Source organism: Prunus persica, chromosome G2 (genome assembly GCF_000346465.2).
Source record: "Prunus persica cultivar Lovell chromosome G2, Prunus_persica_NCBIv2, whole genome shotgun sequence".
Taxonomy (NCBI): Eukaryota; Viridiplantae; Streptophyta; class Magnoliopsida; order Rosales; family Rosaceae; genus Prunus; species Prunus persica.
The window spans coordinates 5,173,047-5,185,633 of NC_034010.1; the positions used below are offsets into that span (position 1 = coordinate 5,173,047).

At 37.2% G+C, this 12,587-nt stretch overlaps 1 protein-coding gene and 1 long non-coding RNA gene across 3 annotated transcripts; one reads left to right on the forward strand and one right to left on the reverse strand.

Moving 5' to 3' along the window:
• Positions 1,895–8,857, reverse strand: LOC18787582 (ATP-dependent Clp protease proteolytic subunit 3, chloroplastic). The gene is made up of 5 exons (XM_007218261.2): positions 8,383–8,857; positions 7,981–8,095; positions 4,843–5,018; positions 2,483–2,578; positions 1,895–2,393 (listed from the first exon to the last, which is right to left on the reverse strand). Exons 1-5 carry the CDS (start codon positions 8,695–8,697, stop codon positions 2,100–2,102), a joined length of 996 nt encoding a protein of 331 aa, XP_007218323.1. The 5' UTR covers positions 8,698–8,857; the 3' UTR covers positions 1,895–2,099.
• LOC109947721 lies at positions 9,268–10,912 on the forward strand. 2 transcript variants are annotated; one of them, XR_002270528.1, is made up of 5 exons: positions 9,268–9,568; positions 9,693–9,740; positions 9,930–9,951; positions 10,069–10,105; positions 10,623–10,912. It is a non-coding gene; the product is annotated as an uncharacterized LOC109947721 (long non-coding RNA). The 2 variants fall into 2 exon arrangements; XR_002270529.1 differs by having other exon boundaries at positions 10,633–10,912.

Here is a 12,587-nt window from a genome sequence, read left to right on the forward strand (position 1 = left end):
GCTAGAATGAAGTCGAATACCAAAACCAGCCAAGAATGCATATCTATTATAGAAATTGTAAACGAGGTCAAGCGAGTCAAACTTCATCCCAACTGCTGGTGTTTCCTCATTTCTTACTTCAGGAATATAAACCCTCCCATTAGCTGTTGCACATTCATCACTCTCTGAGCCCCCAGACATTTTATCTACGTATATTATTGATCCACTTCTATATTACTGCATAGCAATTATTCATTCATTAATCAGTCATTACTGCATCACAACATATCAATGCATTCCACTTACACAAAACATTGCCCAAATTGACACAAAATACGCATAGCCTAACTTCCGATTACACAAAACACAAGCAAAATTTCATAAAAGTTACGTCATCTCTTGTGAAATAATCTGGTCAAAATAACATTAGAACCAACATGTTCAACTAAGAACACAAATGTAATTCAAACCACCAATTACAGAACTTCACCCAATATCCTCTCCAACTGCTTACTCCTAATGTCATTAAGCCTAAGTTTAGGTTCTTTTACCTACATTTCATAATTTTCCACCCCGACCAACAACAATGAACTAAGTATATTGAATATTCATAAGGAAATGACACATTATTGATGCCACAAATGACGAATTTCCCACCCTCACAAAAAATAAACCTAACCCAATAAAATCAATCCAGCAAGTGAACTTACCTCTCAAAATCAATCGGGAGCTCTGAAGTCAGTCAGCTTGAAAGAATGTGGTGGACATTAGAGAAGACTCTTTGGTATTTGAGACTCCATCTCTACCAAAATCGAGGAACAACTGCTGCTGCGGCTTCTAGCTACAAAAACAGATATGCTACTTTGCTTTCATCTGGAATCTTGTCAGCTGAATGAAAAAGAGAAGGGGTTTTCACTTGAGCCATAGAATCAAAACAGGGCAACAGCTAGGTAAGAGCCATTCTTCGTAATACCCAGGATACCATAGATCGCAGGCCTCCCAACGAGCTAATGACAGTGGAGTGACTATAATGTTTGGGAGATTTGGATCCTTCTAATTGTGGGTTTGCTTTACATTCAAAAAGAAAGGATTGTGTTCTTCAGTTTTTCACAGAGAGGGAAAGAGGGGAACAACTGAAGTTGGGTTTCTAACGGGTTAGATTTCAACCCGATTCTACATGCACCCTCTTTTAAAAACTCACCGTTGGATGAAATCCAACGGCTCTTACATACCCCTCAAAAACACCCCTTATAACTTCCCACTCACTATAGAAGCTCCCGTTCAGAATTGCCTTTAGGCTTGCCTTGACTAATGGGTCCCATGCCTTGCCCGGACTTCCTTTTGCACGTTGGAGGTCAAAATTGGGCCTGGAGGGGCCTGTTGCCAGGGTTTGGGTGCTGCGCTGCACTTGCTCTAAATATATGAACCGGTGAACCCATAATCTGCCGTAAAACCTATTTTGGCCATTTTGACCGAAGAAATTCTTTTAGGCTGTTTAAAAGTGTGCCGTAAATCAAACTTAAGTAAGTTGACCGAAAAAATTCACCTTGCTTAAAAATCAAACTTAAACAGCTTCGACCATCTACCCGTGATTTAAACCAAAATCAGACCTGTGTTAAGTTTACATTTTTCTAAAATATCAAATCCTTAGGCCTAATTCAAGAGTCCAACTCTCACAGAGCGAACTGAATTGATCTGGAAATGATATGAATTGGTTCGATTGCATAATATTTTAACAGAAATCAAAACCGAACCTAACCAGTTCTGTTCAATTTTGTTTTCAGTTTTGAGGGTGAACCGAGCTGAACCTTACCTTGCCCACTTCTAGCCAAATATTTTAACCTGACCCCTATATTCCGACCAGCTCTCCACCACAATCGAGGAGTATAGGCCAATCATAAGATACGCTGGCGAAGAAGCAAAGTCTGTGGAACATCTAAATGTGCCCTTTCCAACAGGTACAATGAGAAATGTTTCAATCACCTAACGAATGTTTAATAATCTACTTTCACTATCTGGACAAACAATTTACATAACAAGATTACTATGAGAGGTGAACATTACAACATAATCAAAATAAACCAGAGGTAAAACGCATAAGACATGTCCACTATCATGCATCATATAGCGGCAGGTTCTTCCTTTTCCCTCTCGGCTCCTTTCTCATTGTCACTTCCTTCAGTCTCTTTATATCCATTATCCGAAATCCTTTGCTCTGAGGGCAAATTCTTTCTGGCTTTCCTGGTCCCTTCAACTTTCCACTGATCCCAAACTCGTGTTCTGGGCGGAGTTATGGAATCTCCAATTGGGGCAACTAAGCCTGGCTTTCCATCATCAATAACTACATCAATCAACCCATAGTCCTTGGCTTCCCAAGGATTCATGAAATTATCACGGTCCGTGTCCTCTTCAATCTGCAGCAACAAAAGAAATTTAGAAAGGAAAGAGAAAAATTCCCCCACAGAATATTTACTATGGAATAAAATCTCATTTGCTGCCTGACCTGCTCCAAAGGCTTCCCTGTGATTCTTGAAAATATTTTGTTCAATTTAATCTTGTGGTACACCATTTCTCTAATTCGTATACCCATGTCTGTTGCCTGAATTCGCATGTAAAATTGAAGGATAAATCATGAACCACCAACAGAGGTATTAGCATTGTAAATAAATAAATAAAACAGTACTATTCTAACATTATATTTAATCAATATGTATGCGTTCTAGCCAGGAAGAAATTTATAAAAAAGAAAAGAAAGGAGATGACTGAAATCCTCCATGACATAATTAATGCATGCGTTGATATGTTAAAGTTTAACCATCATAGGAAAACACTAGAACTTGCCACATCTGCATTGTTCCACCTTTGCTATGAAGTCAATTGCTGTAAATTACTTTATTAAAGTTGATTTAAGTACACTTTCCTTTGGCAGAGGACCAATCTATTTCACTATACGAAGACAACTACGGTAGTCCTCATCCCTTATTAGGAAATGAATTGGCAATGTAAAATATATATCATAATACCACAAGCCTGCCCAAGTTGAAGATCTAACAAAGGGCACTTCAATTGCACAAAGTATGTACTTGAAACTTGAAAGTTATTTAAGTGGACGTTAGCTCTTTTTCCCTGCATTTCAATGAAATAAAAATTTAAAATGGATGGGAAAGAAAACAGTAGTCTTTTTGTTTTTTGGTCAATAGAAAACAGGAGTCTTGGGTAAGCATAAACTCCAGAATTCAAGTCTACAGCAAGAAAAAAGCAAAATTCTAATGAAAATTCCAAAGCTAACAAGATAAAAAGCACTAGACAGAGGCTTTAGCTGACCCCAACATCACCTTAAAAATCATGATCTGTACACTACGATTTGAGGCTACGGGCATGAGTATCGTCTAACCCCATGTAATGTGTACACATAGTGACTGACACATACAACCTCCAAAATTGCAAGCATGAGGACATGTCAATATATCTTCGTTTTTTTCTACTTACGTAGACATCCACAGACCTTTGACTATACCTTTTCTAGTAGAATCATAAATTATGAAAAGATCTTTCATATAAATATATATTATATAGAGAGAGAGAGGCAGAGATCTTAATTATGATAAGATAGCCATACTTTTCTATACATAAAAGTGTTCAGCACCTTGATAGCTTTTCGCTCTATAGCAAAGGAAAGCATCAAAAGAAGTGCAGGCAGACACAAGCGTGACGTCCTTGGGTGCCCAACATGCCAAATTTTAAAATATTGTCCTAAAAAAGCACAGAGGACTCATTTGCTCTTGCTCCAGATGAACCTCAAGGTAAATCAGGCATCACTTGATTAACTGGAGTGAGGGGAGATGCTCACTGCTCAACTGTCACAAGCCAAAGCCTCGCAACCATGCAAAAAATGGTCATTCTGCTTTAAGATTTATTGTCGCACGATTTTCTTATTCCGAGCAGAAATCCAACACCAGAAGAGCAACCTAAAGGCAAGCAGGGCTGATACCAACCAACTCCTAGAGGATAAAAAATAAGGTCTCACGACTCACAAGTACAAAAGCTCACAAAAGCCTAACAAAGGTGATCTATTAAGGATGTTATCTTACCTTGTGAACAAACTATTGAGTATGGGAGAGTTTGTTTAGGAACAAATGATACATTACTCTTGAGCACGAGAACTTTCCTAGTCAAATGATACACTACTCTTGAGCATAAGAATACACTACTCTTGAGCATAAGAACTTTCCCAGTCAAATGATACATTATTAAGCATTATACACAGGCACCAACGGCATTATAAATGCCTCCTTGAGTATTTTTGCTATTTTTTTTTTAATTATTCATTTATACTTTACACTCCAGAGAAATCGAAAGTTACGAATGGACTTTCCCCTTAGAATGGGTAATCCTATAATAATATAAAACAAAATTTATAAGTAACAGTCTCTGATCAAAAGAGAACTTGGATTTATACAAAAGTTAAATCTTGCAATGAAGTAATGAAAGAAGATGTTTGAACTACCCTCAAAGACCATGCCTCAAACCGGAGACTCAGTCTCGGGTGTGCTAAGTTTGTAAACACATCTTAAACAATTAATGGTCCTCTATAACTTAGAATCAGAAACACAAAACAGGATCAATAATAATACATGCAACGAAACCAAGCATAAACATACTGATCCCAGTGAAAAAGCAGATTTATAGAAATATAGATGGAAATATTGAAAAATTACAGAAAACAAACAGTACTTAGAAGCATGAAACTTCAGGAAATTTTATACCAAACAATAATGCATATATTAGACATGCAAAAAGGATTTAGAACTCCGAGCAATAAATATGGACATCCACAACAATAAGCAGAAAACAAGCACTTACTTTGCCCCCTGCAGTTCCAAGAGGTTGATGGATCATCACTCTTGCATTGGGCATGCAGAATCTTTTTCCTTTTGTACCAGCAGCAAGGAGAAATGCCCCCATAGAAGCAGCAAGCCCCAGACAAACTGTTGAAACATCTGCCTTGCACAATTTCATTGCATCATATATTCCCATTCCTGTATGCAGCAATAAATTGGTAAGAACAACAAAAGAGAACTTTAAGGGAAAAAATTATCCTCAATCCAACAAAAGTCATATTCTCAATAACAAGAGGGGGGCCGGCTAGGCCCGAGTCTGCCAATTTTTTCCCAAACAGAAATAGATGGACACGTTTTCAACTGTTTTTCTATTCAGCTAACCTCTTTCAATCATTTTGCTGGCATTATACCACTCAGCCCTCTGCCCTACTCTTTCCCTTCCCACAGAAATTTTCCCACCCTCTATGTCATTCAAAATGCATAATGATTGATGAAGATTTGGACTTTCAGATAAAAGAACCATGTCAACTCAAAATGATAAATCCAACATCGCACCAAAATATCATTCCACTTTGATCGGATATCACCTAAGGGTACCCAACATCAAACCATATAAATATTCTTTGCCCCTCACACAAGTCAACTATGTTTCTCCTTCCTTATAATTGCATCACTTGCTTGTTTCTTGCTTATTGTTTCTTTATTAATTCGTTTTTGCTTGTTTATTCATTTTCTCTTACAATCACACAATCAAAAGTTATCTTCAAAAGGCACACAAAACTATACAGTTGCAATATTTTAAAAATGCCCTTTTTGTATAAGTCATATACATCGCACTATACGATTACACGGCAGAAAATGTAAGAGAAAAATATTGACACTTTTTATAGTAGAAAGTTTTACAATCAAAGGCACATAATGATAAAGTTTTACAATTGAAGGCACATAATGCAAAAGTTTTACATTCAAAGGCACATAATACGATCACTTTATTTCTTCATTCTTAAGATTTAATGATTCAATAGGCCTTGACCAAAATCAACATATCAAATCAATAGTCACACAGATAGCCATTGCTACTTCTCTTCCTGTTGAACTCTCTTCATTTTTCTTCACTTCAATTTTTTATGAGAAAAACAGATTTTATCATGTAAAGATAAAAGAGAGAAGATACAACAAAGGGGACAAGTTATTCTCCAAAGACCAAACATCTAATGACGGAAAACTAACAAAATAACATAACTACAAAACTTTACTACAAAGATAACACTCCAATCAAAGAATATTAGAATGAAAAGACCGGTCTTCAAAGTTGAACTCAAAGAATTGAACGATCGACCTCCTCCCCCATTACACTTTCAAACTACCTTCTATTTGTCTCCAACCAAACCACCTTTAAAATTGCCAACACAGGACACTCCTCAGCACCAAACCCCCTCCTTCCGAAAATCATTAACTTTTCACCAAACATTAACTTATCCTACAGATATTTTCTACGACATCCAACAGATTAACTAATCCACCCACACCCTGTTTATTCAGGTTTCTACGGAACCCAAATTCCCAAGCAAAACAAGAAGAGGACGACTTGAACACAAACAATCAATGGAAACAGTATGAAATCATGAAAATCTAAACTAATCGAGGAAAACGAGAAGACTTTGTTTCCACAACCCAGCAGTTTTCCCAAAATCTCACCCATTCCCCATACCCCACCGCAATCTTACAGAAAAAAAATCAAAAGAGTTGAGGCCTTCAGAGGTGTCTTTCCAAGGGCATCAGCTTGAACCTCTAATCATGATATTAGAATCCCAACCATCTCATGCAGCGTGTATTTACTCTTAATGAAAGCATACCAAATTGAACCATTAAAGTCTGCATGCCAAAATGAATCATCACATTTACTCTTAATTCATCCATTGTCTTTCACTTCAAACATAACTGAATCATCAATAAGTCTACCTCATCCAGATCCAAAATCCTAGCTCAAATAAATGAACTACGGACAAGGATATTTAAGAGAGATGTAGAGTGTCATGACTAGGATTTTATGTGAAAGCTTTCCATATATAAAAGGCATTCACATTGTTCGATTTTAAAAAGTCCAATTTTCAAAGATGTCAATATTCATGGGAATATGAAATTAAAGACAAGAATATGGAGTTGATGACAGGTCAGGATCTATATTGTCTGTCTAGAAGGCATTCAGTACATAAAAGTTGTTCGAATAACTATTTGGACTGTCCAACATTAGCACAACCATGATACTGAGGTAAAGGCATCTTATCTAATACATTTCTAATAATCATATCCTTCCTCACTATTTGACGAGCATTCTTCTAGTCTACCTTCACTTCACCTCATATTACTGCATCAACTTGAATCAACTCAATCTTACTGCTGGTGCATTCTGGGGTCTTCCCAAATGACCAAACTTAAACAATTACCTTCTCTGTAATCAGTGCTACTCTATTCTTAGAAACTGAAAATTTTGATTTTCTTAATCATCTAAAAAGTTAACACAATAAGTCTATTGAGTCAACTTCGAGAAACGATTTTTGTTGGGGATATTCCACAATATGGGAGGGACTGGCAAATCCACCAAGCTGGTGACAATAATGCCCTAAGGCAACGAAAGCATGGTATCCAAGTTTGACACATTCTGAGATTGTGACAAAGGTATCACAATTTTGAGGTGAAGGCTTTTTTCAAGTTGCTGCTAACAGCCAAAACCTAGAAAAGCTCAATCCAATAATTATATTTGTAGTGATCAGTAGCTACATGTAAGTAGACTATACATCAAAGCTTAGTCAATTCAATATATTACTTGCTTTACATGGATTGCGATTTTTTGTTTTGGTTTTCATTCTTCAAGGTTTCCTCATTCAATATTTTGCAAAAATAATACATTATCATGCATGTAATCCTTTGTGCTTGATACCAAAGTATGGCTTCATGATGCTGTTTTCCTCACTTACTAGGTTGCACGCCCATGCTTTACATTATATTATAAATGTAAATTGGTTTCCCAACTTATATAATAAATTACGTAGTTTTATCTGCAAATTTTGTTATCTTCAATATCAAGGATAGATAAAAACCAAAAAGAAGTTCAGAAGAGGTGCTAGGATTAAACATACTGAATATGTTTTAAACATACCAGCGGTAACAGAACCACCAGGTGAATTGATAAACATTTTAATGTCCTTTTTTGGGTCCTCAGCATCTAGAAATAGAAGCTGGCTTATAATCAAATCTGCTGTCATGTCATCTACCTGCCCATCAGTTGAAAATGAAGAGAAGTTAAATAAAGCAACCATTTCCTATTTATCAATTTAGTCTTCTAGTAATTAAGAAACACAAACAAACACAGAGTAATTCATTCCAAATATTCACTTTTAACTTTCAACAAACAGGAAATAGTACAAATTTGACAGGAAGGAGCAAAACCCATGTCAAAGTACTCAATGCTGAAGCAAGAAAACCAGCAAACATGGCCATATAGAAAAACCAATCAAAGACAAAATAACTAAAAATAAATAGAGAAAGACAGAAAGAAAACCTGAGAACCCAGAAAGATGATTCTCTGACGGAGAAGCATATTGGTAGTATCCAGCTCTTCGAATCTGGGCAGCCGTGGAGATGACGTAGTTGCTGTCTGAAAATCCCAATTGCTCGACAAGGTCTGTCTTGTGGGCGACGAGCTTTTTAAGGCCTTAATTACACACACGCCTTTGCTCCTTCTACGACAACTAATACTAGTGCTACTGCTATTAAGACCACTGCTCTTCACAATGGTTGAAATCGGTACTTGGGTTTGTGAAGCACCATTAATAGGACACAGTGGCCTTGAAGCTGAGGCTGCGTATGTCATCATCCTCGTTCTCTCTCTCGTTGTCTCTGTTTGAGCTCACCCTTTTCCCTTTATCTGAGAAAATTCTGTCGAATTGGGAAGGAAGGAAAAATAGGATGAGCCTTTTGACGAAAGGGCAAGTGCGAGAACGATGCCGTTCTGCAATTATATTAAAGTTGACGTCTTTCGACAAATAAAAGACCCAAATACTATCTGCAACACCAAAATCTTGCAGACCTAAATTTTGGCCTCTCAAATGCAAGTAGGGGTGGGCATAAAAACCGATAAACCGATCAAACCGACCGAACCAAACCAAACCAAACCGAAAAATAAGGTTTTTTTGACCAAACCGAAAAAGTCAACGCTGGACTTGAACCGAACCGTTGACTTCGGTTCAGGCTTCGAGTCTAAAATCTTTTGAACCGTTGGACCTGAACCGAACCGACCATTATTTAATTATATATGCATTTGACACATGGCGTTGTCTCATTGGCTTAAATAAGAACTTTGGGTGGGTCTGCTTGCACTATATCAGAACCTCTCTCAAATTTTAATTTATTATTTTTTCACTAACCCTCTCAGACTCACTCTGTATCTATCTCTCACTCACTCACTCACTCAACCCTACACTATTTCTCTCCCGATCTGAGACTAACCCTACCTCATCGGCCGCCATCTCTATCGCGCGCCCTCTCTGTCTCTCTGTCTCTCTCTCAACTCGTCTCTATCGCGCTCGCTCTCTCTCTCTCTCTGTCTCTCTCTTAGTCACATCTTTAAGTCTCTTAGAGACGCGAGACTCATTCTCTTTCTCCAAACCTAACCAAACATCAATCCAATATCATTGGTTTTTGGAGCGAATCCTTGTAAATTTTGGAGGGCTCTGGTTCATTCTAAGGTAATTTGTATGTATTTAGTTTGGATTCTTAGTTGTTTTCATTTTCCCTAATTTAGTAGATTATTAGGGTTTCGAAATTTTGGTATTCTGTTGAAATTAATGCAATTTTTTCTTAATTTTGCAGTTGTTGTGCTTAGTCTCTGTGGGTTTGGATTAATAGGCAAAATTGAAGGTATAAATATTTCTGTCTCAATCTCTGTGTGTGGCTTAAAAGGAATGGGAGAATTAGAATTATATATTTTTAAATCATCAGCTCCATATGGCTTTACTTTAGATGTATGGATTTTTGGTATTTTCTTTCTTTATGTGAATATGATCTGACCTTCAATTTTAATCTTCCTGTGTTCTGTTTGTTCTGCAGATTGTTGCGTTGCAGCTTTCTGGTAAGCACTCTTATACTATGACATTTTCATGTCAATGATTTCATTGTATACTCTGTTCAATTTTTCTGTACTCAGTGTTGTGAATTATCTAATTTGTTCTTTGTAACATGATCACAGTGGTCCGAATTGCCCCGAATTGTGTCTTTGCACTGAGGTATCGTATTAATACAATTGATTTCGATGTGATAAAATTTATGAATAAATTGGCAATATGGTTTTCATCAATTTGAAAGATGAAATTCAGGCTTAGCTTTGCCCTTCTGCACTCTATTACTACATTTTCCTAGACGTAGACATACATGGAATTTAGTTTTGTTTATGTTTGGATGCTTTCTTTATTGTTTTCAGATTTAATTTCTGATTTTTTTATCTGTGTATTTTAGGTTCGATTGTTAGCCTTGAATCTGTTTCAATTTATTTAATTGAGTTGTCTTGAATCTGTATTTTTGGCATGAATCTACTTAACTTGTTGTTGATTAAATGCATTCATTCTTTTATTTGTTTTCTCCCTTTTTTCCTTATGTAGCATGTTTGTGTTAGTATCTTATTGATGAATGAATGCTAATATTTGGGTTAATTAGTTTTTTTTATTGAATAATTATTTATTGATTGAATGACTGGTCTATATTTGTTTTTCAAAGGTTTAGATTCTGTCATTTTGTGTTAAAAAGTGTTGTGTAGGTTGCTTTGTGAAGGCTTTTGGAAGAATGGATGCAGCAGATTTTTTGCAAGGATATTATCTCTATGTGTATTTTTGTGATGGGTTGTAATCTTTAATGTCATAAGTTTAATTTGGTTTGTGTATTATTTTTTGTAATGGTTTGTAAGAGATTATATTTCCTTTCCTTGGTTGGTTGGTTGAATTGAATGTGTGTATGTGAGATTTATTTAGTTTAGAAACTTAGATTGGAATGATGGATTTTTATAGCTTGAATTTACATAATTTCAGGTTTTGAAAGAGAAGTAAAAAGTGTTTTGGGCTTGTTCATAAGAATTTAATAGGTTTTGGCAATTTGACAACAAAAAAAAGGGTTTTGGCTGAAAGGAAATCGGATTTGGGCTTTGTTTTACTAAAAAAATATGATTTGGGCTTTTTTTGGCCGAAAATAAATAAGATTTGGGCTTTTGGAAAATTGAAAAAATGGGCCCAAGCCCAAACCGAGAAGAAGCTAGAACCGACCCGAGACCCGAGCCCATTTCTGGTTCGGCTCATTTTCGGGTTTTATCCTAGACCCGACCCGACCCGAGAATCGAGCTCTCCTTCGGTTTGGCTCGCGGGTCGGGCAAAAATTTGACCCGACCCGAACCGTGCCCAGGCCTAAATGCAAGTATTCATTTATAAATTATTTTTTTACTCCAATTACGCTGTCTCAAAATTTGAGACCCATGTCCACTGTTTCCAAGTATTAGCATCCAATGGGAGGTATGACAGGACCCGATCCCAATTTCACTTTGGAATTCGAATCAAGTCCTGTGCGTGTCCGACACCTGGCGAATGTCGGGCACAATTGACCTTTTTACCCTTCCTGTTACAATTACTATTAAAACTTCCCTTAGACTCCTGCCGAAAATTCGACAGAGTCTCTCCTGTATTTTGTTTAAACCCAAAATCTTCCACCTGTTAAACAAACAAAAAATTTTCCACCAACTGCCAAAATAAAATACCCAAGCATTCACCATATCAAGTTTCCCACTAAAACGAGATATCAGAGCATTTTCTACTAATTTACAAGATTTCAAGAACTTTTACAATAAAATCCTACGTTTCTTGGTGGTGCGGAAGCTAGGAGTGGCCCGGTGGTGGATGCCTGCGCACTTCTACAGCCTGGGGGCGAAAAACAAGTTTGAAAATGTGAGTGGACAAAAATAATGTTCTTGAAATCAGTTTATAATCATAATAACCCCCATGGTAAAAATAACTTGATAAGTAAGGCTAAAGTTCAACTGTGTTTAATATAAGGTATTCATCTAACTATATTTAAATGTATGTATATAAATTCATAAAACTGAACAATTATATGGAGATATAAAACATGCACGAACATTGAGGAAACTGATATAAAATGACTGAAAGCAATAGCTGTATAAAAGTACTCAAATTCCTTTAAACTACCACCTAAATGTACCCCTGTAAAATCCGTCAAATCCCCTGGCAGGTCTCGGCGACAAAAGTCTATCCGAGCCGCAAACTGGCAGGATTCAGGGGACTATGGTCAGCCTGATCCGCAGGCAGGTCTCGATGACACCAAGTCGACTCAAGCCGCTCTGGCAAGATACAGGGGATCGTAGTCAGCCTGATCCGCAATCCTGGCAGGTCTCGGGGACACAGAGTCAGCCGAGCCGCAAATCCTGGCAGGTCTCGGAACACTAAGTCTGCCGAGCCGCAAATCCTGGCAGGTCTCGGGGACACAGAGTCAGCCGAGCCGCAAATTCTGGCATTCACGGTCCGAGCGTCCCCGAAACTCGTGAGGCAATGTCAAGTGCACTGACAGAACTGTAAACAGATTGGATGTCCGTAGACATCGGTCCGTCTGAGGGTAATCACTAAAAACAAGCGGGTACACAGTGGTTCTAATTAGAAAAATCTGATAATTCTCCGAAATCTGATAAATCTGAGCTAAGTTACTATTTCTGTA